General features: G+C 32.5%; 6 protein-coding genes across 7 annotated transcripts; 3 read left to right on the top strand and 3 right to left on the bottom strand.

Annotated features, from left to right (window-relative positions):
- Positions 766 to 2812, top strand: LOC109326666 (F-box/LRR-repeat protein 25-like). Of its 2 annotated transcripts, none has more exons than XM_019559396.1 (3): positions 766 to 910; positions 1360 to 2330; positions 2470 to 2812. In XM_019559396.1, exons 2-3 carry the CDS (start codon positions 1395 to 1397, stop codon positions 2644 to 2646), a joined length of 1113 nt encoding a protein of 370 aa, XP_019414941.1. In that variant the 5' UTR covers positions 766 to 910; positions 1360 to 1394; the 3' UTR covers positions 2647 to 2812. The 2 variants fall into 2 exon arrangements, with proteins under 2 accessions (XP_019414941.1, XP_019414942.1); XM_019559397.1 differs by having other exon boundaries at positions 1370 to 2330.
- Positions 4865 to 7775, bottom strand: LOC109326123 (coiled-coil domain-containing protein 25-like). The gene is made up of 6 exons (XM_019558791.1): positions 7478 to 7775; positions 6729 to 6856; positions 6425 to 6528; positions 6180 to 6267; positions 5891 to 5952; positions 4865 to 5294 (listed from the first exon to the last, which is right to left on the bottom strand). The coding sequence occupies exons 1-6, from the start codon at positions 7588 to 7590 to the stop codon at positions 5142 to 5144; spliced, it is 648 nt and encodes a 215-aa protein (XP_019414336.1). The 5' UTR covers positions 7591 to 7775; the 3' UTR covers positions 4865 to 5141.
- LOC109327215 (signal peptide peptidase-like) lies at positions 9615 to 15086 on the bottom strand. The gene is made up of 12 exons (XM_019560287.1): positions 14971 to 15086; positions 14751 to 14866; positions 14068 to 14183; positions 13818 to 13969; positions 13634 to 13719; positions 12353 to 12480; positions 12078 to 12128; positions 11689 to 11775; positions 11479 to 11548; positions 10712 to 10848; positions 10457 to 10534; positions 9615 to 9844 (listed from the first exon to the last, which is right to left on the bottom strand). Exons 2-12 carry the CDS (start codon positions 14788 to 14790, stop codon positions 9767 to 9769), a joined length of 1023 nt encoding a protein of 340 aa, XP_019415832.1. The 5' UTR covers positions 14791 to 14866; positions 14971 to 15086; the 3' UTR covers positions 9615 to 9766.
- Positions 16065 to 18618, top strand: LOC109326155 (protein Mpv17-like). The gene is made up of 3 exons (XM_019558832.1): positions 16065 to 16464; positions 17273 to 17364; positions 18010 to 18618. Exons 1-3 carry the CDS (start codon positions 16312 to 16314, stop codon positions 18413 to 18415), a joined length of 651 nt encoding a protein of 216 aa, XP_019414377.1. The 5' UTR covers positions 16065 to 16311; the 3' UTR covers positions 18416 to 18618.
- Positions 21090 to 21967, bottom strand: LOC109326285 (glycine-rich cell wall structural protein-like). The gene has a single exon (XM_019558988.1). It carries the CDS (start codon positions 21937 to 21939, stop codon positions 21346 to 21348), a length of 594 nt encoding a protein of 197 aa, XP_019414533.1. The 5' UTR covers positions 21940 to 21967; the 3' UTR covers positions 21090 to 21345.
- Positions 23820 to 26618, top strand: LOC109327070 (pentatricopeptide repeat-containing protein At2g20540). Its single transcript, XM_019560070.1, has one exon. It carries the CDS (start codon positions 24898 to 24900, stop codon positions 26524 to 26526), a length of 1629 nt encoding a protein of 542 aa, XP_019415615.1. The 5' UTR covers positions 23820 to 24897; the 3' UTR covers positions 26527 to 26618.

The following is a 26681-nucleotide window of genomic DNA, read 5'->3' on the forward strand; positions in this document are numbered from 1 at the left end:
TCATCAACATGCCAGACTTAGACTTTCTAAAAAGCCTATTTAGTTTAACAAGTCAGACTTTAGGCCACCTAAAAGGCCTATTAAGCATAACAGGCCTATTTAGTTATATTATATATGAATATTGAATTTATACTATTTTAATATAAATAATATTATTATATATATATATATATATATATATATATATATAATATTAATATAAAAATATATACAAAAAAATTAATTTAATTATTATAATTAGATGGACCTAGCTAAAAGTATGCCTATAAACTCATTTAAATGTAGATATAGTGACTTATTTAGTGACCATATAATATAATAGGTATTTAAATAGGCTAACAGACCAAACCAAACTTTTAAGCAGGTCAGACCTAAACCAGGTCAGACCAGACTTTTAAACAGGCCAGACTCAGGCTTTGATTTTTTTTTTAAACAGGTCAGACCCAGACTCCTATATGCTATATAGGCTGGGCCTATTTAAGGCAAAGTCTAGCCTGATCTGACCTATTTCCACTCTTAACTCCATTTTATTGTGAGTATGATGTTTGTATTCTTGTGCTATGTGTAGTCTTATATACTATAGAACTACTACATATTTAACTAATGAATTATAATAATATTTTTTTTCATCTTTACCATTACATAATTTTAGTTGTACAAAGAATTAAATAAGTATTAAATTGTATATGGGAAAAAGTGATAATATTAAATAAATAATAAAAAGTAACAACAAGCCCATGTGGGGTATGAGTGTTATCAGACTTTACTTTATTTAAATTGTTCACCGACCTCGTCTAGGCGAAAAAATATCAACCCTACTGATCAAGATCGCCGACTTCGACTTCATTTTGACGAGATCATTGTTTCAACATCGATTGCTAAGTAGCTCAATTCACAATTCCGTCGAAAGGTATTTCTCAGTTCTCAAGCCAATTTCCTTTTTCTTTGTATTTTGATTTTAATATAGAAAAATGCCCATCCATAAATGTTTTCGATGAAGAACTACTTATGCAAAATCGGAAATCATTTTATGCTTGGTTCCATGTTTCATAAGTGATCAAAACTTCTCATCTCTTACGGGAAGAAATTTTGCTAGAATCTAAAGAATTTGTATTCTCTCATCAACCTTCATTCCGTACGAATTATCTTCTAAAAAAACCCTAATCTGCTAAAAGAATTTTTCTTCTTCTAAGATCCAAAATATTTATATTGATAAAAAAATCTTAAACAAACACACTCATAATCCAATCTCTAGGGTTTCCTCATTCCAATTAGTCTTTAATTTTCAAAATCATCTTTACATAATTCCAACATGTAGAAACTTATATATATTTATGATTGTCTAATTTTCTGCTAAAGTTTTCATTAGCAACAAGAACAAGCCCTAACTGAAGATGGTGAGAGGAAAGCAAATCAAGAGTGAAAGGGAAGAGAAAAAAGACAAGCTTAGTGACATGCCTGATTGTGTTCTCTATCACATTTTATCATTTGTGAACTTTAATGAAGTTGTTCAAACTAGCATCTTGTCCAAAAGATGGGAACACATTTGGAAGAGTGTTCCAACCATCTTACTGTATTGCACTCAAGCCATGACCATACTAGATTTCAAGAATTTCAGAATCTTTATGTCAAAGATTCTATCACTTCGTGATAAAAAAGCTGCATTGAAGACTATTGATTTTAAGCATCATGGTGGTTATGTTAAAGCTAGTTTGTTGGGAAAGTTGATAAGTGATGCTATTTCACATAATGTTCAGCAATTGTCAATTTATGCTGAAACTGATATTAATCAGTTACCACCTACAATCTTATCACCAATCTTTTCATCTCAGACCATAACTTCTGTTAAGGTTTCAGTTTACCATAAAAACAAATCAGGTGGGAGAATAATGTTTCCAAAATCTGCTATCAATGTTCCATCATTAACAAGATTGTATCTTGTGAACATTGAATTTTGTGCAAGTGGTGATGAACAAGTTGATCCATTTTCAAACATGAATAGGTTGAGTGATTTGTTTATTAAGTATTGTACCCTAGAGGGTGCAAAAACTCTTCACATATCAAGCCCTACACTTTCCAACTTGACCATCCATTCTAGAGATTCTAGCATCAATGAAATTGTGCTCTCTACAAGAAACCTTTCTTCTTTTACTTTTGAGGGTGTTCCTCTTCTGACCCTATCTGGAAATGGTCTTGCTTATGTTGAACAAGTATATATTGATGCATATACCATGGACGATTATTCCTTAGAGCCACCATTGATGTTGCTTAAATGGCTGCAAAAGTTTGCTCATGTTCAATCATTGACTGTCACTGCAAATACTCTTCAGGTAATATATAACTTAGCTTGGTTTATTTGCATGAGGTTTTGTTCTTTTATATTTTCTGATACTTTATTATGATAAAATTATGTTGGCTTGCAAAAAAAACAATGCATTACATTGTCTCTAATTCACCCTTATTTTGTAGGTTGTGTCCTTAATTCCTGATTTAATGGACATGGATCACCTTTCTATGGGTAACTTGAAGTCACTCATTGTGAAAATGAAGAAAGATTCATCACCTATTGTTCCTGATGGTGTAATGAAGTTTTTGCTTCAAAACTCTCCTTGGGCAAAAGTTTCCATCACAAAGCACACAAGTTGAAATGTGCATTCAACTCTATAGACATTCATGAATCATTACTTTGGTTTTTTGCTTATTACTCTCATTATATTTTCTGTTGTTTTGCAAGAATTTATTAGTAGATTATTTACAAACCCATGGATTATAAATGACTATTTATGACTTTATATATTGCTTTTTATATTAGCATGATGATATCCATTCTCAACTTAAGTGGTGCTCTATATTGCTTTTTATCACTTTCGGAGTGACAACTATGAATCTTGAAAGAGATTAGTTTCTTACTTAAAAGAACGATGAGATATTCTTGGTATTAAAAAATCAAATGTCATTGCTTCTTGTCTTAATTGATAGTAAAGAAGAGTTCGTTGATACTATAGGAACATAAAAGCCGAAATCTTTGTTTATAATGGAATTGAGGCTCCATTATAAAAGAGATATTTGATTAGGTGAATCTTAAGCAATAACTCTTCCTTGAATCACACTAGTGATTGATGGAATATGGGAAGCAAAGTAGTACACATACACATACATAGAGCTTTAGCTAGATTGAGTGAGATACTTGACATTTGAAACATGAAAAGTGGTAGATATCATAATTTCCAAAATATCTACGGTGAGGTGAAAGCTTGTGCAAATATGTAGTTGTTTGATAGTAATGAAGCTGGTACAATTATGATTTATGACGATTGTTGTAATGTTAATGATAATAAGTGTCTTTAAGGAACGAAAATTGGAATCCTTATCTTTATAATCAACACCGTTGGAATTAGTTTTTCATGACTAATTTACTTATTTTATATTTCTTACACAATATTATTCTTAAGCCAGATATTTACACACACTATATATGTGTGTGAATATCGTTTTGTAGTTTTGGTGTAGTGAGATATGCTTCTTAATAGGAAATAGGAAATGAAATAAAAACATGAATACAAACATAACTAACCACAAACAAAAATGAAAGTAAGAGGTTGCTGACGACAACCAACAGGATTTGCTTCACGTCAAAAAATATTGTGCTTTTAATTTGAAATTACAATGGAAAACTTGGTTAGACCAAATATTTAAAATTTTATTCTTTTTATTAAAATTGTCCCTTGGCCTACTATGGGGTACTAATCTCTTTCCAGATTCAAATTTGAATGATACATTTGTCTATGTGAGCAAATCATTTTCAAATCCTAATATTACAAGGCATGGGAAAATTTTCCAATTCATGATAGGAAGATGAGATTTTTGGAACTACCAAATGTATCCTCTCACCTATTTGGGTAAGGAACTAATCTCTTTCGAAGTTTATAAATATATCTCCTAACACGTATCGCTTTCAGGAATCAACCCCTTGACCTTCGAGATGTAGTGGGGTCTTATACTACTATACCAACACTTTATTGGTAATAGGAAGATGAGATGACATTATTCTTCATTCAAATCATGGTTGCATAGCAATCTCACCCTAACATTGCATCATGTGCTAAAAGAAATAAAAAATATCATCTTTAAAGATTGACCAAATTTAAATTTGGAAAAAAAATGTGTCACGCCCTGCATTGTTATGGAAAGATGATTTGATAGAAGGTTGTAATTAAGAAACTAATAACATAATTGAGATTGCTACATTTCAATTCATTTTCTGATTCAGTGAAACCAACTATGTGTAAATACGCTCTAATAGTGTTGTCATCATTTTGACTTGCTTACAACATATTCATCAAGATTGGTTTTTCAACATACAACTTAATTGGTGCAAAACATCATTATACCATTATATCGGTACACTTAGGAATCGCTACCTAATAGCTTGTAACTTTTTTAACTAAATTATAAGCTAGTAAAATTGTTCGGTAAATAAAAAACAAAAGGAACTTCAAACTTTTAAAATGGGAAGTTATACCTTATGAAAGCTAACTTAAGGAAAGCTACATCAGAAACCATAAGTTATAGCTTTTATACAACTACAAGCTTTCAACTACCAACTATAACTCCAATAATATTGCACATGGTGAACACAACCATACCAGGTTAAAAAGGGAAACAAAATTCAAATCGGAGAAGCACAATATTTTTGTGACTTTGAGAAATGTTATATTGGGAAATAATGGATGTTTATAACTGAGAAATGTTATTGGGAAATGATGAATACAGAGTTAAAAAGATTTATGTACTTAATTTCCCAATAAAACATCTCTTTTGATTCCTTATCCCCCATGTTAACAAAATCTATTTTTTTATATAATTATAACAAGAAACTTCACTTATTGACTAGACTGTGAGAGCAATAGCTTTTAAAACCAGTCTCAAGCAAGGCTATAGATGTAGTATGTTAACATCAGCAGGTACAAAAACCAATCATTATATCCCCTTTCCCCAATCACAGTTGTACACACTACTTGGTTTTCTTAATGAAAACATCGCAGTTTCAAATTCCAGGAGCCGAGTTAGTTAATCGATGTAAATCTGCTAAGTAGCAAGTTGGCCACCCAGCCATTTTCCCATCATCCAAATATCAATGCTTACATGAAATCGTCCTCCAGTTCCTGCAGTGATTTGCTTCCTGATGCAATTTGTTTATTCGAAACCATATTTTCAGAGACCATCAAACCTTTGTAGCTCCTCATCTCTGATTGTCTCTCCTTTTCGAGTCTTTCCAGTTCCTCACGGCGTTTCTGCACATAGAAACGTGTGGTTAAATAAATAAGGCAATTGTTCGATATGATTTGACATTTACTCTAGCATTTTTTTGTGATAAGCAATACCAACTAGAAACCAATAAAGAAGACAACAACTACAAAGCCTTTTCATATTAGGTAGAGTGAGCTACATGGATCAAACAACATCATTCTGCTCTGCCATAACATAGATCACTAGAAAGTCCATTTAGCTATAAGTTCTTTTTAATAGTTTACAACATAGATTACCAACAATGTTTACAATGAAAACATCCGAAAGGACAACAAGCTGCAAAGCGACTACAAGAACTCAAGCAGTGCATTAAGCTAGAGAAAAGGACAGTTTAGAGAACTAGGCCCCTGAATGGCATGCAACATTGCGGTTAAAAAGCCAGTTCATAAGTAAACATGACAACAATCATTCACCAATTCACTTAGAAGTGTGATCACTGGCCAAGTTCTAGTAACAGAGTTATACAATATACAATCAGAATTTGAGTCTGTTATCTATAACCTATAGTGCAAAAATAGTGAGGATGATGATAGCAATGATTGGGCATGCATTTAAAAAGGAACAAATTTTAATTACTCACCTTTTCTCTCAGATGCTGTTTTCGCTCAGCTCTTTCAGCTGCATTAACTGCTTCCCGCTCAGCTGCAGGACATATTCAAGATAAGATAATTCAAATCAAATTTGCAAGCATATTATACATAGTAAATGGATAGATGTGATAATAAAATGAAAGATAAGATGATATTAAAAAAGGGGAGCACAATCCACAATCACCTCTTTATCCATACAATATCATTTTTAACCTTTGAAACTTGGATATGAAAAGAAAACTATATGCCAAATGGAAGGAAAGCAGAGTTCCTAGTCACCTTTCAAATCAGATTTTCTTTCCACTTTTGTCTTGTTTAGCCTGTTAACAATCTCATTGATCCGCTTCTCCACTCTCACAGTTCGAACCTAACACGCATGTAGACCAGATAATGAGACTACAAAAAGTGAAGGTCAAACAGTCATCTATCCACCCACTCAAACAATCCCATCACATAAAAAGGCAAAAGAACTCTGAAAATCAAAAGAAAATACAAAGGTTCTGATTCTGAGTATATTTACTCACCATTTTTGAGTTGTAAAAACCAACTTGACCAACATCCATCGAAGGAGTTTTCTTTAAATTAGACCAGGGAGTGTAAACAACATCAATATTGTTCACCTTATTTCCTGCCATGAACCAAAAACAAAACGGTGAGCACACAAAGAGTTAGGAATTAGAAGAAGGAAATAGATAATAAGTCTTTCTGACTTTCAGTTGCAAACATAACCAAAGAAACCACACATCTAGTTACATTAAGCACTACGTATACACTTTCCAGGTTACATATAATTAGATTTGAAATAATAACAACCAGTCAGGCTTTTACCTTGAATTGAATTTGCTTTGACAAGCTGAACACAGTGTTCTAGTAAACCTTCACTTATGTCATCAATGGTTTGACCTTTATGCAGTCTGACATAAACATGGGCTGAAGACATCTTATCAACATGAAACCTAGAACGGAGAGATTTTATCACTAAATAACTTCACGAAAAAGAAACAGAAACCCAACTAACAAAGCAAGTATCAAATCAAAACATAATTCAGTCACAATTTCAAGCAAAGAGCTTTAGAAAATGTTCTGAAAGGCCAATTGGAAGCAGCTTCTATCTTCTATAAGGAGCAAGCCATAGCATACCAATAATTCATACAAAAAAATTGATCCATTGCTTCCTTAATGAATGACTCAATTAAATGATAGTATTCCTATAATAGGGTTGGGTTTAATCACAATATTGAAGAAACCAGACCAAGGTTTTAAATTACAGACCACAATCACCATTGTAATATCGTCGATCAGGTTATCACGCAATTGCGATAATCATATCACAACCACAATTTAAAACCTCAAGCATGACTAAAAACAATACTCAGAGTTTAAATGGAATACAGTATGAAATGATATATGAGATCTATCCGCAAATTATTTGTTTTGAATTTCAACTTTCCAAACAGAATGGCAAGCTTCCTTAACCAAATAAATTTCTCTGACATGCAACAAAATCATAGAAAAAACAATAAATTTAATAAAAAATGAGAAATAAAAAAGAGGAAAAATGAATTGAGAGTGGTTACCAAATATCTTCGGGAAAACCGTATTTGATGAGTTCTTCATTCTCGTATTTGTCAAGACCCATGAAGATGGTGTAATCGCCAACTTCAGGGCGTGCTTTGAAGTAGAACACCATATTCTCTTCTATTCTGAGTCTCGCCCAATCAATTGAATTATTAAACAAAAAAGGGTGCGTTAGGGTTCTTTAATTCTCTCTATTCCGAAATTGGGGAATTGATATGCTATTATTTCATTCGATGAATAGATTAAATGGAAACTTGCTTTCTCCTTTTCTTCTTTTCCAAAGCCAGACACGGATAACATAACGGGGTCACTTTATAAATATATGTTTTCATAAGACCAATAATATATATAGAACAAGTTCACATTCCAAACTTTGTATTCACATCATTTTTATTAGGAAAACTTGACATATCTGTAAATTCGTTTTTCTATCATTTGTAATGTATAGTTTGTATTTTATAAATTCAAATATGATTTTTTGCGCTAAATTTGAATTTATTCAATTAGTCTAATATTCAATTTTTTGTAACACTTTTAAAATAAGAAGATAATAAGGATAAAATAAGAAAATAATATTATATGGTTTTTTGGTATAAATAAAAGATATTGAGGGAAAAATAGGAAAACACAAATTACACCATGATGAGTGGTTATTTTGTGTTTTCCCTTTATTAATAACTAGTGTATATAGGCACTTCGTGCCTGCCGATCGATATTGTATAATACTACGTATTTAATTTTATATATTTCATTCTTTATAATTATAATATTTTTGTTGTATTCAGTGTACTTTATATTATAATTTTTATGTGTTTATGATAATATTTAGTTTATGGTGAGAAATGTGGTTAATTAATATGGTGGTTGTGGTTAATTAGGATTATATTTTTTTTGTAAAAATTAAATAATATAAAGGGCAAAATAGGAAATGAAAATTACACCATGATAGAAGTTACTTCATGTTTTGGCTTTATATATAGTATAGATATAGATATTAATAATATATATATATATATATATATATATATAAAAGATATAACCATTTACTTATAATAAAGTTACATAGGTTAGAAGTTAGAACAATACTTTATTTATTTATTGATAATTGATTTACAAATAATATGTGTTATATTTTTTTAGATAAGAAAATTAGTAAAAGAATTTAGTATGATAATATAATATTACTATTTTTATTAATCCTAAAAGTATCAAATATATATTAGCGGAATACATCTTGCAAGATCTGCTCCCTCTTATCCACGTGTACCTGTAAAAATACATGTAAAAATAACTTAGGAGTAAGAACGAGTTTTATAATATATGCTTTGTGGTCCCCACGAGTTTATATATTTAATTTTTAATTAAATTTTTATATTTTTATTATTTTTTAATATTATATATCATATATTTTATTATTATTTTACAAATTACATAAATATATAATTAAAATAAAAAACACGTTAGGTACCTGCAAATCCCAGTACTCATACGGATACCCATAAATATTGTGAATTTGAGAATAAGAAAACACTACATGTGTTTGTCCTCAACGTTGTCACCTTATGTTCTATGTAAAGACAATTAATAAAATATAATAAGACACAAAAAATAAATTCATTTTTCTCAAAAATATGATAATTAAATAGAAAGAATGAGATTATTTGAAATCTAATCTGAAGTACACAATTAAATCGAAAGTATGAGATTATATAGCTAAATATTAATTAAATATGTAGTGCATGTTGAGGTCCCATATATGGGGGTAACTTTTTAACTATGCAATCAAATTTTACTTGTATAGTTTTTTTTTATTACATCAAACCTTAATTATCATAAAAAATATCTACCCTTTTTTTATTCTATTTCAAATTTGTTGTATATTATTAATTATTACATTTTAGTTATGAAATTATTCAATATTTTTAAAATTGAAATAATATTATATCATCATATTTTTTGATGTAATAAGCATTTTATGAGTAGGTTTGGTAGAGATGATAAAAATTAAAAAATATAAGATGACATGTTTTAACCCAGATATTGTATAAAAACAATGTGCACAAACCCAGCAAGGATCCCATTTTGAAGAGCGTAACCATTTATACTGCCAGTGAAAGCAAAATGCTAATTGGAAGAAAAAAAAAGACTAAAATTTCTTTTTACTCCCACGTCTTTAAACCACGAATATGTTACAAATGTGTGCGGCTGAATTAGTAAGATTTAAAAGTAATTTGATGGTGTTCCCAGAATGTAACAGTATTTGTGCTATGACCCAGAAATCCTACACTTTATTCTACCTTTTTGTTAGATTTGGCATCAACCTCTTCAGATGAATTGGCAGTCTTTGACTCATCGAACTCCAACAACTGTTTTCATAGAAAGTAAGAGGTTGTTACTTGTTAGCAAATCATATATAAAAAAACAGCCTTAAGAAAATAGTAATCAACACAATAGAAGCTCATCTATATCTATGTATCTTCTGTTTCCTCTAGTTAGTACATTTTAAAGTATGCTTAGAAATTAGAAATGAATTCTTGCTAGTGATGCAAACGGTCATGTTTATTATAAGATTAAATTTTGGCCTAAAGTCAATGACTAATTGTATTGCACTACTAGTCATCTATTACTTTAGAAAGAGTTTGAAAAGCTTCCACAGCAATATGATTAATGATGTGGCACTTCATTATTTATTGATGGACATCAGGGATTCAAATCCGAGAAATAGTCTCTCCACTTGTGAGGGTAAGGCTGCATGCATTTACCCTCCATAAACTCCACTAAGTGGGAGTCTCATACATTGGACCGTTCGATAAATCAAATTTACACTCTTCTAGTTATACATGGTTATAATAAAAAACATAACACATTATACTACTCCAGTAAAAACTAACGATTTGAAAACAAATGAGATGCATAAAAAGAGATGAGTAACATTGACACAAGAACAGAAAAATGGAAAAATAAGCATAGACACAAACCTGTTTGACATCACCATTCCATAGGCAATGGGCAGCTAAAAATCCAATTACAGCAGGTACAATATACAACAGAGCAGGCTGATAAAAAAAGGAGTACAATAAAAAGTAGGAAAATGTTAATAGAGTGGAATGACCTCAAAAAATCCATCATATGTTCATTTAGTAGAAAATTTGCCCTGCAATTATCATACAACTCAGAACATAAAAGCCAAAAATAAATATAGATAAAAGTAAATGAAACCACATATCAGTTACCTGTGCAGCCTGAAACCAGTTCATCACAACAATTGTGAGGACCAAGCCAAAAGTGTATCCCAAATATGCACTCTTGAAATACTGGGGCTGCTTTCCTCTAGAGACATCAAACCTCAAAGCCAATGCTACAAAAATACCTGAAGGGAAAGAAATATGTAGTGAAAATAAATAACAACCAAGAAATAGAAAAGTTTTTTATACTTTCACTTATATGAACGGATCCCATACATAACTTGACGCCATGCCTAAACATTTCATATTTCAAAAAGAACATTACTCTTTCCCGGTACATATTGAAGGTCTGAAACACTGAAATCATATAAAAAAAGCTTCACAAAGTGAGGAAGTGGATCTTAGCCTGCCTGGCCACTTAAAATTAATATTTATCTTTTAACCACAAAGAAAATAATATTTATGATTATAAATAGAAAAATTATTTCAAAAGCCCACTTTAACTCATGTTATCATCCAGCAGTCAAGCAAACTCAACAAAATAAACTTAACAAAGCAGTTACTCACAAAGAAAAAAAATGGTCACAAAACAATGCCTCTTGACTAACACTAGAAGACCTTTGAAGTTCTAGATGATGGAGGATTATATCATAATAAGAGTTTAAAATTACCATCTACCCTCCCTTTTTTCTATCCTGCTCTCTCTATAACTTCCAAACAAGCTTAACAGGGATGTGATACAAACATATAGTAAGAACTATATGATTCGATTCGAAAAAGAAAAAAATTACTACATCAACTAAGAATCATCCTACCAGGGATAACAATATCGCCAAGTCCAAGCATTGAAAACGGCCTTGCAGAATCAGATGTGGGGAACAAAAGCTGCAAAACAATTAGAACGATAATATTAGGAAGAAATTTAGTAAATTTTTTATCTGATATTGCCACAGCAATAACACTATTAAAAATCACAAGATGGGGGGAAAACAGATATTTCCATTTAATTTAGCTAAGATTTTAACCTTTATTGGAGCATCAAATGATTTTGCAACGCTAACCATCACAGGAGTGAAAAAAACCCAGAAAATGTCATACACAAATAGACCAACCTGCAAAATAAAAAAAATATAAGAGTCAAATATCATATTAAAAAAAGATGAACGATACAATAAAAAGCAAATACTTTTGGACACTAAGGACTAATAATATCTTCAGGGAATAAAGTATCATTTATTGTATAATAACAAGCTGATTTATTTAAATATAAAAAATTGAAAATGTCTGTCTTAATTTTCTTAAATGAATGCCAGAATGGGACAAGTGGAGGGCATTGTTTAGTTAAAGTCAAAAGATTGTTGAAAACAATGTGTTAAGAATCTTACAAAAAAAATTAAAGAAAAAAGATGCCTACCAAGAGAATAGCACCAGTCTTGAAAGACCCAAGCGAAAGCATTTCAATTCCCTGCAAAATATCAAAGGAGTCACAGATATTAATTACTGTCTGCTAATAAAAAATGATTCACATTTTTTCTTGAAAATTCGTAGCATAATTGTAAATGCTATAATTTCATTTTTCAAGCCTATCTTTTAAGGAGGAGGCTTAGGTTTAAAAGGTATTGTTTCAAACTATGGAAGTAGAATACATATACATAGATATATACAAATATAAACATGCTAAGCCCAGACCTGAATACAGAAAGCAAGACCCAATATATTATTCGCCAGCCAATGCTTCGACAAAGCATACCAGACACAGAAAAAAGTCCCAGGAATTGATGCGACGATCTGGGACTTTGTAAACTCAATCTCCACGGCTGCATAAGAAAGGTGCAAGAAAACATATAATTTTGCATGATAGAAGCACGATAATGTCAACTAGATGTAACGTAAACATCTAAAAGTGGGAAAGCAACATGAACACATCAACATTAAAGGATAGTCACATCATGATAATAAATTTAGTATAATGAAAGAAACATAGATACTAGTCTTGTAGAACTTAAAAGTTAATTCAAACCAAACAATCAGTGTGGCCAGAACAACCAACTAGAAAACCATTTTACCAGCCGTTTTAAAGCAAAACAGAAAATGTTTCTAGCTACCTTTTCCAATTTTTATGAGAGGCCATGTGGGATTCATCAGGTCACAATGTATTTAGCATTGTTCTGTGTTCTCCACTTGGTTAAATTTCTAATCCCTTCTCTAAACAACAGTTCAACATTTGTGTAACAAAAGCAACATGAACTTAAAAGATATTACATTGTACAACTAGCATTAAAAAGGAAAACAATAAATCCAATGAGAATTAGCTTTTGTGAAATGGAATGTGAATTCAAAAAATAAACTGACTCTGTTTGCATTTTATAAATAATCAATCAACCTCTCATGCATATGGAGGAAGAGAATAAAAGTAACGCTTCCATTCACACTATTCATGACTCACAAGATTAAGTTTTGAAACAAAATAGCTAGAACTGCTAAGATGTGAAAGCACCAGATCATTCAGTTCTGGGTAGGAAAAAGTGGAATGTCAGGTAAGGACAAAATTGAGTTCAAACTCATAAGACGGAGATGTGTGTGTGTGTACACAACATATCTAGCATAAATGCGCTGTGGAAAATGGGACGTGTTGGCACAAGTACACCATTTGCAACTCTAGAATACTAATTAATATTAGTTAAACATGGGTTTAAACATACATGTATTTTACTTAATATGCAATTATGCATTTTCAATAAATGCAGTGTCTACATGCAATAAATAAAGATAACATTTTGATATTTTACTGGGTACATCACAAAACCAGTACCAGTTACCACTAGTAATAAATTATACTAGCCAAAGACTGTCATCGCTGACTACTTAATTGACAGGTAGAAGTAGATAACTTTTGATGCCATGGTTCAAAGAAAAATTAGTCAACGCCAGCAACGGTAATGAAAAGTGAGGAGGAAGCACATCACATACAACGGAAATATGGAAAACGCCAGACTATGGGGTTCTCGTTCCACTGATTTGGCAGAAAACGTTTGATTGATGGTAACAATGTTGCCCTGCAGACAGTGGAAGAACAAATGTATGATAAAATAGCAAATACGTCCAAACAAATCTGTTTACATATCAAGTACTTTGGACACAGAAAATAACATACGAAAGTGCAACAATCCCGAGTACAAAGAAGTAGGCTGTCAATACAGTGTTCACTAAGTCCTTAGACAGAAACTTGAAGAGCAAGAAAAGTGATAACAACATTGCACTCCCAACAAAGGGAAAACGCATGGCATGCTCAGTGGACATAGTCTCCTGCATAATTATATGTGCAACATGATTCAGAGAAATCAGTATTGGTCAATGAAAAGGCCAATGTGACGAAATGAATGAGCATAAAAGTTACTAGTTACAGTTGGTGGGGTTGGTTTGACGGAACGGTAACAGCCCACGAACACAGCCAGGCAAGCTGTCAAAGTAACATTTACATTTGGATCTACTTTCACAACAAGCGGTGCTAAGGTTAAACCTGCGACGACAAATATAATGCCATTAATATCGAGTGACCTAGGAACAGAGCCTACTTCCCCCTCTCACTGATTATAATTGACATTAGCAAAAAATATAATCATCAAAATTCAAGATCTTATTAAATCCTTAGAATCACACTGCCATTTCAGAACTTTATTTTAATCTAAAATTTGAAAATATAGCAACTGCATTGTACTCTAGAAGCACAGCATTAACATGAGATACAACAAATTTTAAAATCCATCATACAAGATATAAAACAATATAAAGATTAACATAAGAGCATAAATCAAAGAGCCAAATAATATTTTAAAGTTAGAGTGAGTCAATGTAAACATGATTAAATGCATCTAATTATGGTGCCATTTCTAAATATAACTGTGTAAAAACTATCAAATTTTGTAAATAAAATTAAGAGCGTTCAATATTGTCCAATAATACATACATTAACAGGGTCACTATTTTGAAGAGTCCGTTTTTTCGAATGGCTTAAATCTCATTATGGATCTTGTAGTAATAATTTACAGTTACGAGTATCAAGTGATGCAAAAGATTGAGAAATTACCTGCTAAAGCCAAATTGGCAATTCGCTCGGTTTTCTTCATTTTTTCTGTTAAACTCTTTTCTAATGAAACAAGATTATGGATCTAACGAACTCGAACGTTATGATAATAGTTTCGCCTACGATCCAGAAACAGCAATATGAAAAGAAATCAAAATCGAACACTGATTAATTCGGAAAAATAATAATAATAAAATGATTGAATCTTATGAAAGAAGAAAACCTGGAATTGGAAAGAAATTATTTTGGGGGAGAATGAAATTGAAGGGTAGGTTAGGGTTTTAACTTGAAGTTTTAACTTTTACCGCATAGAAAAGAAGAGAGGGTGAATTGTTTGTTTAGACTTGCCCCCTACGATTTTAATTATTTATGTTTGTGTGATAGAAAAGTTCATTTTAATTATGAGTGTAAAGTTTTTTACATTGTTTGATTTGTATTATTTTTGTCTAAGAGTCAATGACAATGATGATTACAAATCAATGGTAAATAATTTATTGACAGTGTAAAAAATATTTACACCGTCTGTATATACATATTAAATCCTTTAATTATAAGTTATTTGGTAGTTTAATATTTTTTTCAACTTAGAATCTCTAATTTTTATGTCAAACTTTATAAAAGTACTGAAATTAAAAATTAAATATGAATGAAAAGTTAAATATAATAAAAGTATTAATGCATTTGAAAAATATTTATCAATAAAATATCAATATTAACTTTGATTTTGTTTCTATTTTCCATCAATCTCATTGCTATTTGAGATTGAATCTTTTCCATAAAATCACAATTAACTAGAGACAATTATGTTCGAGGAATATTTATAAGTATGTGAGGCTAATTTGATACATTCCTATGGAAAGTTAATATCACTATTAGAAAAGGAAAAATGGATTAGGCTTAAAAATTAAGTAACAATTTACACTTTTTTTTGTTTGTTAAAGAATCAATTTCAAACTAACTACGTTGGTCGAGTGGTATAAGACCTCATTAAATTATAAAGATGATCAAAAAATCAAAAATTCAATTTTTAGAAGCGATACTTATTGGATGAACAACCACGAATTCTGAAAAAAAGTAATTCTTTATTCATAAATAAAAAATTACTATTGATAGTACAAAAAAAAATCATTTTCAAACCTAAAAAGATTATAAATGAGGAGTATGTAAAGGAACTTTAATATAATCATATTATTGGGTATTCAAAGTGCAAAACGCACCCACTATGATGGGCCTTGAAGCCCTAGAAGAACCCAAAGCCACGCATGATCGATGGAATGACACGTTTACCCTTCTCTTTCGTGTATAACCATTTGTCTCAGTATTTACCAGCGGCATCGCAAGAACAAACCCACCCTATTTTATTTTCTGCTATTTTTACCAAAGCTAATCCCTTTTTCATGAAATGTGTTTGAAACTACAGTAATCAAATTTGTACTCATTCATTCTCTTTGATTTTTTTTGTTTCGGAAATACCCAGTTGTAGTGAAGAACATAAGCTGAAATAGTCAAATTTATTTGTTGTTGTGATTATTTGGAAGTGTTTTTTGATTATAGGATAAAGGGTATGTTGAGATTGTGGAAATGGTACCAAAAGTGTTTAGCTTTTCATCCTGTTAAGACACAGGTTATTAGTTCTGGTGTTATATGGGGTTTTGGTGATGTTGCTGCTCAAGCTGTTACTTACTCCATACCCAACAAAACCAATTCCAATTTCAAGGTATTATTCATTCCAATTTAATATGTTGTGCTTTTCTTCAATCTTTAGCCAAATGGGTATGTTTGTTTATTTCATATGTTTAATTTTTTTTGGGTTAATTGATAGTTATGTTTTTTTGTGTGTGATTGAATGTTGGTTATGTTTGTGGCCTAAATTATAGTGTTTAACTTGTGTCTAGCTTGATATTGTTAACATTGCTGTGAAGATTGAAATAAAATTGTTCATTTGTTCAAACTTTGTTCTTTTTTCCTATGACATTAGTTAATGTAGTACCAACTCATAAATATTGTTACCTCTAGAAATTTTAGTATGCATATGGTCTAAATAGTATGATTATTGGTGCAAGTGGAAGTATTGCGGTATTGGTTCTGGTAAAATATGTAAAATCTTGGGTGTGATTACGGGGTGCAGACATGGTATATATTATTAAGCAGAGAATAGAGATATAAAAATATAAAGAGATTATTAAATCATAAGATAATACAATTTATATGATGTTTTAACTACAAAGTTCCAACAAAATTATATGAAGTATTTCAAGTAAGCCAAAGTATATAGAGAAGGAACATGATATAAAGGAAGTAAACTAGTAGTTTGCTTTCATTTAGCAAAACAAATATATTAGAAACAAAAGCCGGGTAATTCGTATTGATGAATTGTATTTGAGTGATATTATAAACTACTTATGATTTTCAGAGTACCCGTGCATCATAGCATATGGTATATTGTGTGAATGTGATGTTTTAATCTGAGTACGCAGACCCGGTAATTTAGCTTATTTATCTTGGTTAATGGCAATCTCTTTCAGGATGTCGATAAAGAATTCAAGATCAACTGGAAACGGGTGGCTACGACGAGCTTGTTTGGGTTAGGGTTTGTTGGTCCAGTTGGCCATTTCTGGTAAATACTAAACAGCACTACTTTCTTAAACTACACTGCCTGCTTGTGTATTGACTGTATGTTATAGTGGTGCATCTGTTACCAATTGCATGACATCGGGGTGAGTGTAATTTTAACGGACCAGTAATGGAAGGGTATATAATTAGAATAATTAAAGGGGGTATGCTTAGGTGCAAAAATGGGAGGATTGTTGTGTGTCACTTCACTCATTTGAGTAAAAATCGGGGTGTGTGTAATTTGGCTTTTTATTTTCGTTAATATTTTAATGGTCACACTAGTAGAAGTTAGATAAATTCACATACGATAGCCTTTAGCTGCAACGCATTAGATAAATCCATATATGATGATTGATGTCCTTAGCTGCAATGTGTTAGATAACTCGCATATGATAGCCTTAGTTGCATGCAAAATTATGATGGCTAGTTGTTTCCAGCAGAAAACTTGGTGGTGTGATCTTCTCATCTAATCAGGGCCTAAAGGGGGCTTCGATCTTTGTGTGTATGTTTTTGAGTGCCTGATCATGTGCTTGTTTTTTGGTTTGGTTTTAAAATTTATTTTGTTTTCTTTATTATGGGGTAAGGGTGGTGGTTGCAAGTGCTATCTATTTTGTAATAAGCTTATCAATTCCTCTGTTAATTATTGTAGGTATGAATACTTGGACCGATTTATAAGATTCAAGCTTCTGCTTAAGCCCGATTCCTTCCGTTTTGTTGCTTCCAAAGTTGCCATTGATGGATTAATCTTTGGGCCACTCGATCTACTTGTGTTTTTTACTTACATGGGATTTTCTACCGGAAAGAGTGTTCCACAAATAAAAGAAGATGTGAAGAGAGATTTTCTCCCTGCCCTTGTTTTGGAAGGCGGCATATGGCCAATTGTGCAAGTTGCGAATTTTCGGTTCATACCCGTAAGGTATCAGCTCCTATATGTCAATTTCTTCTGCTTGATGGATAGCTGTTTCTTGTCTTGGGTTGAGCAACAAGAGGATGCTCAGTGGAAACAATGGGTAAAATCTTTTCTACCGTTGGAGCAACCGAAGCGCCAAGGTTGATAACCGCTTTTAAATCGCAGTCATTTTATAGCCAATGTTGTTGGAAATTTATGTGAGAAAACAGGTTACTAGTTTAGAAATCATATTAATCATCCCAAGACTTTTAGATGAAATTGCCTTCAGATGCTATGATTTTTATATTGATGAAAAGTTGACATTTTTTCAATTCAACATATGGAAGCTATGTTTTCTCATTACTGTTACCTAGACCTTTAACTGTATTTTACCTGTTACAAATTGTGTTGTTCTCTCTTTCCTTAATCTAAGGTTGGTTTGGGTGAAAACCCTACAACAATATCTAGCAGGACCCTCACAAGTGACGAAATATAAACAAAAGTTGAATAAAATCACAAATCTTAATTGAATCTATTAATAAAATCAGTTTGATGATATAATGCACGAGACTTTCACCTAGTAGGATTTATGGTAGATGTATACAGTTTTTTTCTAAAAAGTGGAGAGAATATTTTCGGACTATTAATAAGATTAGTGTCAACATTAAATCGACAAATATTTCTTGCCATCTAATCATATGTGGAAAATATATATTTGATTTTCCAACACAAATAGATCATGGTCCTCACACATGATCAATTCTTACTATTAAACATCATGAACAAAAAGATTAACAACACATATATCCACATAATCCATGGATGCATTCATGTAACTACCCCTGTATATAAGTGGAAGAGTCCATATCTATTGTCAATTTCTAAGTGATGAAGCATTTAATTGATAAAGGTGATCAATTTAATATTTCGGCACCATGTTGATTCAAGTGGTATATGTTTGATTCCCCTTAAGTAAGATCTCGGGTTCGAGTCTTGTAGATAAAAAAATAGCCGCTGGGAGAGTTAGTCCCACATACCTGTGGATATTCTCGGCTCGGACAAGATTGCCTCCGGTGCGAGGATAAATGAGGGAAACCAAATTTTTTTTAAGGAGAATGAAAGAATTTAGAAGATTTCTATTCGGATAATATAAGGTGGTGTCATGGCCTCCACGTTTTACATTACGTGTTGATTTAATTAGTAGATACTAAATATCTTAAGTATAAGATATTAAGTTCGATCTACATAAATATGTGTATGTAGAAAAAAAAACATTAATGGAGTAGTCCTCATACTTATATGTGATCATACTCTGAAAAATAAATTTTCACTTATAAGGTAGGAGAATATTCCTCGAGACCATAATATTTTGTTTTGTTTCACTATTTAATTTATTCAACGAAATATACTTAGAAAATAAACAAAGCTTAATTAACATAGTGAAGCACAATAGATTGGTGAGATCATCCTTCTTTTGATTAATTGATTTTGTTAAAGGGGTGTGAATCAATAAAACACTAGAGTATTATATATGTGAAGATGGGTAACTCGCATCATAAAGATTATATTTGGTTATTTCAATATGCTATGAGCTAATAACTTTGCTTAAAATAGTTTATGAACCCCTAAGTTAAGAATTTGTGTTATTTTGTACATATTATACAACTTATATAAGTTATTCTTTCTAAACAATTATCATCCAACCAGCTTTTAACTTTAAGTTCCTAACATATAAGCTTTCAAGTAATTGTAATCTTCATCATCTAGTTATGTTTCCCTTCTTCCCTCAATAAATAGACATTGGGTTTTTTCTTCATAATCCTTAGGCATTTTTGTTTTACTTTATCACTGGACTCTACATATATAGAATGATTGCGTATAATTTTACTAAACAAAAATAATGAGTTGAGGAGTGGAAATCTCAAGAGTCGATGATTTGCATATGCTAGAAATCTCATATATCAATCACAACATTTTAGTCATTTACCTTTTACATATAGTCTTTTGTTTATTATATATTTTATGTGTCTACATATATCTTAATATCTATAAATAATGTGTTGGTCTAGTGGTATAAGGACTCATACAATGTTCAGAATGACCAAAAGTTTAAATGTTTGATTCCGAATAACAACACTCGTTGAAAAGGACAATCACACATTCCGAAAGAGATTAGTTATTACTAAAAGGATTTGGTACTAATGTGTGGTGCATATATCAACTACTAAAGCAAGATGTAGTAGATGAGAGAGCATAATTACACAGAGATACTCTCTATCAAATCAAAGGAAAATAATATGGTAATAAATTTTTATCCTTTTACATATAATAAAATAACATCTTTATTATTAAAAATATGAGAAAAATCAATCATACACCCCTTGCAAAATGTTGATCACTAGCCACATTCTTTAAATAATTTGATGTTTTTTTTACGATGCTTTGGTTTTGTTGGTTTTAGCAAGTGATTAGTAACTCAATAATGTTTAGTTCTATTTGTCCACTGAAGGGAGATCTGTGACTAGATTTCCCTATGCTTAAAGTGTTACTCACATGTAACAAATTTTGGTCTTTGAATATCTCATACTTATACTTAGATGGAGATCATCTGTCATAAACAATGTCTCACTCTATGTCATAAGCGATACCATGTCACAAGTGAGTGTTTCACTTTATTTTACTGAATATTATATTATTGGTCTAATAGTATAAAGTACCGTTAAATCCTGACCAAAATGTTAAGGATTTAATTTATATGAGCAATATTATTGGGAGACACAACCAGAGTTTCTTACCAAAAATAATGATAAATATAGTTGGTGGTATCAAACAAATTTACAGAAGTAAAAATAGTTAATTTTTACATAAAAATTAACAGAAAAGTAGAGGAACATAGTATTACATGTTTGTGGAACTTTTGTTGGTGATGCATAATAGTAATAATAAGAATAGCAATGAAGCATATAATAACTTTTGAAAGAACTTAAAAGAGTCACAACCTTCGAAGCTCAATAAGTGACAGTTTTTTACTAACAGAAACGGAATTAAACAATTTCAATCACACTTTAACACCTTTTTTATCAACATCCATATAGCTCACTGGCCACCACCTGCTCCACCTCCAACTCCACCACCGAATCCAAAACCACCACCACCACCACCTCCAATGCCGCCACCTACATCAAATCCATAACCACCACCACCACCCCCACCTATTCCACCTCCAACGCCACTACCAGCTCCAAACCCTCCTCCAACACCTGCACCACCTCCCACCCCGCCACCTACACCAAACCCACCACCACCAACACATGCCTCTCCGCCAATGCCACCGCCGACACCATGACCTAGCCCACCTCCTGCACTACCACCAACACCATGGCCAAGTCCACCTCCACCTCCTAAACCACCGCCTGATCCTCCACCAGCTCCGCCACCAATACCATGACCTAATCCTCCTACATGACCAAACCCACCGCCGGCTCCGCCACCAAGTCCACCTGCACCTCCACCAACACCTATGCCACCTCCAGCGCCAAAACCAGCACCTATGTTTAAAATGCGACGTCCAAACAAACGAGGTGGATGAATCAAATGCTTATCATCCTTAACATCTGCAACTACCAAGGAACCAGTGACAAGTAGAACATAGAATAATGCAAAAACGCTACCATTTGGAACAAGTGTCATTGTCAGAACTCAAAGAAACCACAAAATGTTGAGTTGCAAAGAAAAAATGAGGGTTATATATAATGGAATTGGAAAGAGATAAGAGCATGCACCCATCAAATAAAATCTTTATTAATTTATTATCTCACCTTTCATTTATTTCTCCAAATGCCCTCTTCTGATATGAAAACAAAAAGTCACTGTTTTGGGATTTTGACCACTTGGCTTTAGTGCTTTTCACTTTTCTTAATCTTATACTAAGCATTCATTATTTTCACACCTCCTTTTTATCACCCTTTACTTCTTTTAATTTGTTTTTTGTTTTCTTTATTAAATAGTTTGGTGAATTGGCCATTGTAATTTGCACTACATTATCAATCTTGTTCAGTGAGCTTTCTGTGATAGTTATTAATGGCTTCATCTGAACCACCTTGCCTCTATGTACACAACTCAAATCAGAATCAGGTTGTAATTTATATAAACTTGTAGAGCTAAACTCTTCTCCGGTATAGCAAAAACAAAATAAAATGATAGTTATATCCTTTTATTTATACTTATGATGATATTTTTATCCTTAAAACTAAGAATAAAAATAGTAGTTCTCTCCTTGCTAATGAAGAGAATTCCTACTCAAATGTGTAGCAAAGGAGCAAATTTTTCCACATATACCCCGGTTGTTACATTGTAAAATCACCTAAGAAAAAGGCAATGATATTTCATGTACCAAAATTATTTTGGAATGATATTATTAAACTGGTACTTCAATTCAATGTAATAATTCTTCGTGGCATTTTCATTATTATTTTCTATACTTTGTACAACTCATCTCATTGATAGCTTTACATGCGATATCGATCAAGAATGTTACTTATACATTAAATTTGAGACCAGGATTTGACACTTTTCATCATGGAAACGATTCTTTGTTTTAATTTCATTGTTCCAATTCAGGTGTCAAACCTTAGTTTACAAATAATCTTAACTAAGAAACAATTTTGATAAATCAAATAGGAGTTCGTTCATTAGTATAAGACTTTGTAAGATTCTCAGATATTATATGATGACATGCTGATGTTCAATTTTCGATTTTAATAACAATATTTATTAAGAGGAGTAGTCATCACAGAGTTTGAAATAAATTAATTATTTCATTTCTTAACTATACGTTATAGTGTGATCTAATTGAATGTAATCCAATTGTTGTGTATATTTAATATTCCAATTAAATGGAAAGAAATGCTAATTAATTTATCACCTTCACAGTGCTAATTATTCTTTGATTTCCTCATGTCCCCCAGATTACATAATTCCAAGGCATTTAAATGAAGCACTTGATGTATTATTGCCATAAAACTCACAAGAGTTTAAAATCTATGTACCGTCGGTGTAAAATAATTTATACAGTCGATATATCATTCACCATTGATTTGTATTACTTTTTTTGTTTGAGAGTCAATAGTAGTTAACAAATGAATGGTAGATGATAGACTGATACTGTAAAAGACACTTACACTATCAATATAGACATATTAAATTCAACTCACAAGCAATATATCCTTTGTCTATTGACTAGCATATCAACTAGTAATCAATGCCTATCAACCCATACTCTTATTTTGTCTAATATAAAGTGTATAAGTATAAGAAATGCACTCTTATTTTGTCTGCCATATACCAACATTTGACTTGATGACCATTTTCTCAATGAGATACGTCCAAGAAGATCAACCATGCATGCAAAATGCTTCACTTGTGGTTGATTGATGCATAAACTAGACATGTATTGTAGACCTTCTTTGATGAGTCCTGAATTGCTATAAGCTGTTAGCATAGCCAATTGAGTCACATTGGCAGGTTCTATTCCATTCTTCAGCATTTCATTGAAGAGTTCAACTGCCTTGTTCCGAATACCATGTTTTCCATAACCAGTAATCGATCATAACCGTCCATGAAACGACATTTCTCGCTGGCATCTCACTGAAAAGTGAGACTGCCTGATATGTTAATCCGCAGTTCATGTACATATCCAAACCTGAATTAGCCACTGATATATCCAAACTATGGGACTTTGATGGTATGAGCATCAGAGCATGCATTTGCTTCCCCTGCTCTTTAAGGGAAAAATCCAAAAATACATTGACGAAATTCGAGAGTGCATACCCATCCACTTTATATCTGATCTCTCTCAATTGCTGAAGCAATTTCATGGCTTCTGGGAAACTGTCTTCTTGAATATTGAGCATAACCAAGAATTAGTGTCCTCCAAGATGTTACATTCTTTTGTTCAATACGGTTGAACACCCTGCTAGCTTCAGCTTTGCGCCGATATTTGACATACAGATCAACAAGCACACCTGCAATGGTTGATTGACTCCAAGTAAAGAAAGCCTTGTCTGATTAGTATTTGGGTTCCTTCTCCCATTGCGCCAAGACATCTACATGCCTTTGGCGTGCTCGAATATGTATATGCATCAAGAACTTCCCCCTTCTCTTGCATTTCCCTAAACAGTGTTAAATCCTCTCCACCAGCTCTTGATTTCAAGTTATTAGATTTTTTACAGGCATAACATTAAACATCATAGCTGCCACACTAGTCCTGCCACACTTGGAATGCATGTCAAATTATTGAATTACCGACAATTACCCTCCCAGAAAAATTAGATTTTGCATATTCCCCATGAATCTGCATTCCATTCCGAGGAATGCCCAAAATCCTCGGTGCTTCTAAACTCGTAGTCATAGATAGTGTGAACTCATTTGGCATTACTATTTTGTAGATGACTGTACATGATAGCTTCAAAGAAACCACATTTCTTTCGTTCAGGCATTTTATCAAACAAATAACAAGCTAAGCCCAAGGTGCCACATTTTGCATACATATGAATGAGATCTCTGTTCAAAACTAAATCACACCGAAACCCTAGTTTTTTCACAACCCCATAACACTTCTTCAAGAGGTCAATGAAAAAAGGGTAACACATGCTTCATTCACTGATGGGAATGGGAACTGGGCAATTTCTCGTTAGAGAACTTGAAAACCGTTTCGTTCCTAACTTGAGAAACTGCGTTAAAATTGTGGAATTGAAGAAGATTCATGCGCACATTGTGAAACTCTCACTGTCACAAAGCAACTTTTTGGTCACAAAAATGGTGGATTTATGCGATAACTTCGGCAACGTAGGTTACGCAACCTTGCTATTCGAACAACTCATTGAGCCAAACGTGTTCTCCTACAACGCAATCATCAGAACCTACACCCGTAATCACCAATATTCCTTAGCAATCACTCTGTTCAAACAAATGCTGAGAAATTCACGTGAACCAGGTCAAAATCCGATTTTCCCCGACCGATTCACGTACCCGTTTGTGATAAAATCGTGTTCAGGGCTTTTGTGGCATCATCTTGGTCTTCAAATCCACGCGCAAATTTGCAAATTAGGGTTCAAATCGCATTCTATAACAGAGAACGCACTGATTGATATGTACACAAAATGTGATGATTTGAGCAATGCACACAAAGTGTTTGAGGAAATGACTAATCGAGATACTATATCTTGGAATAGCCTAATACTTGGCCACACTAGATTGGGGCAGATGGACAGTGCAAGGGAATTGTTTGATGAAATGCCTTGTAGGACAATTGTGTCTTGGACAACAATGATAACAGGGTATTGTAGAATAGACTGTTACGCCGATGCATTGGACATATTTCGCGAGATGCAAATGGTAGGTATTGAACCTGATGAGATTAGTGTTACATCTGTTCTGCCAGCATGTGCACAGCTCGGAGCTCTTGAGGTTGGGAAATGGATTCACATGTACTCAGATAAAAAAGGGTTTTTGCAGAAGACTGGTATATGTAATGCACTGGTGGAAATGTATGCCAAGTGTGGTTGTATTGATGAAGCAATGCACTTGTTTGATCAGTTGGTTGAGAAGGATGTGATTTCTTGGAGTACCATGATTGGAGGACTCGCGAATCACGGAAGAGGTTATGAAGCAATTGAACTCTTTCAAGAACTGCAGAAAGCACAAGTGGTTCCGAATGGGATAACTTTTCTCGGCGTTTTGTCAGCATGCTCTCATGCAGGTTTATGGAATGAGGGATTGAAATATTTTGATGTTATGAGGGTGGATTATCATATAGTGCCAGAAATTGAGCACTATGGTTGCTTGGTTGATCTTCTGGGGCGCTCTGGATGCCTTGATCGAGCTCTTGACATGATACTGAAGATGCCTATGAAGCCAGATTCAAGGATATGGAACTCTTTGTTAAGCTTTTGTAGGATCCATCAGAATCTGGAGATTGCTGTTATTGCAATGGAAAAGCTTTTAGAGCTTGAGCCAGAGGAATCTGGGAACTATATTTTGCTTGCTAACATATATGCAGAACTTGGAAAGTGGGAAAGTGTATCAAATATTAGGAAACTCATAAGAAGCAAGAGGATAAAGAAAACCCCAGGATGTAGCTTGATTGAGGTTAACAATGTGGTTCAAGAATTTGTATCAGGTGACAAATCAAAGCCCTTTTCACAAGATGTCTTTTGGATCCTAGAAATGTTGGCTTTACACCAAGCTAGAATCAGTGACTTGATTGAACTTGCCTGAGACAGGTCCAGTTTTGCATTAAAACTATTGAATTTTTTATTCCCTACTTTTCTGTTCAGTGAGTTTGCATAATTAAATATAGTTCCCTTAGCCAGAGAATTTCATAAGGTGTTTATTTCTCAGCAGCTAAGAATTATATTGATGGTAAATATTAA

Source organism: Lupinus angustifolius, chromosome LG14 (assembly GCF_001865875.1).
Source record: "Lupinus angustifolius cultivar Tanjil chromosome LG14, LupAngTanjil_v1.0, whole genome shotgun sequence".
Classification (NCBI taxonomy): Eukaryota; Viridiplantae; Streptophyta; class Magnoliopsida; order Fabales; family Fabaceae; genus Lupinus; species Lupinus angustifolius.

Excerpts from the sequence above, each read along its gene's own strand:
- LOC109326666 (XM_019559396.1), top strand. The coding sequence starts at position 1,395 with ATGGTGAGAGGAAAGCAAATCAAGAGTGAAAGGGAAGAGAAAAAAGAC. Across the intron at positions 2,331-2,469 it reads TCACTGCAAATACTCTTCAG|GTTGTGTCCTTAATTCCTGA; the intron begins GTAATATATAAC and ends CTTATTTTGTAG.
- LOC109326123 (XM_019558791.1), bottom strand. The coding sequence starts at position 7,590 with ATGGTGTTCTACTTCAAAGCACGCCCTGAAGTTGGCGATTACACCATC. Across the intron at positions 6,529-6,728 it reads CAAAGCAAATTCAATTCAAG|GAAATAAGGTGAACAATATT; the intron begins GTAAAAGCCTGA and ends GGTTCATGGCAG. Across the intron at positions 5,295-5,890 it reads AACAGCATCTGAGAGAAAAG|AAACGCCGTGAGGAACTGGA; the intron begins GTGAGTAATTAA and ends TTCTATGTGCAG.
- LOC109327215 (XM_019560287.1), bottom strand. The coding sequence starts at position 14,790 with ATGAAGAAAACCGAGCGAATTGCCAATTTGGCTTTAGCAG. Across the intron at positions 12,481-13,633 it reads GCGTTTTCCATATTTCCGTT|CCGTGGAGATTGAGTTTACA; the intron begins GTATGTGATGTG and ends TTTCTTATGCAG. Across the intron at positions 11,549-11,688 it reads CATTTGATGCTCCAATAAAG|CTTTTGTTCCCCACATCTGA; the intron begins GTTAAAATCTTA and ends ATTGTTTTGCAG.
- LOC109326155 (XM_019558832.1), top strand. The coding sequence starts at position 16,312 with ATGTTGAGATTGTGGAAATGGTACCAAAAGTGTTTAGCTTTTCATCCT. Across the intron at positions 16,465-17,272 it reads AAACCAATTCCAATTTCAAG|GATGTCGATAAAGAATTCAA; the intron begins GTATTATTCATT and ends AATCTCTTTCAG. Across the intron at positions 17,365-18,009 it reads GGTCCAGTTGGCCATTTCTG|GTATGAATACTTGGACCGAT; the intron begins GTAAATACTAAA and ends TAATTATTGTAG.
- LOC109326285 (XM_019558988.1), bottom strand. The coding sequence starts at position 21,939 with ATGACACTTGTTCCAAATGGTAGCGTTTTTGCATTATTCTATGTTCTA.
- LOC109327070 (XM_019560070.1), top strand. The coding sequence starts at position 24,898 with ATGCTTCATTCACTGATGGGAATGGGAACTGGGCAATTTCTCGTTAGA.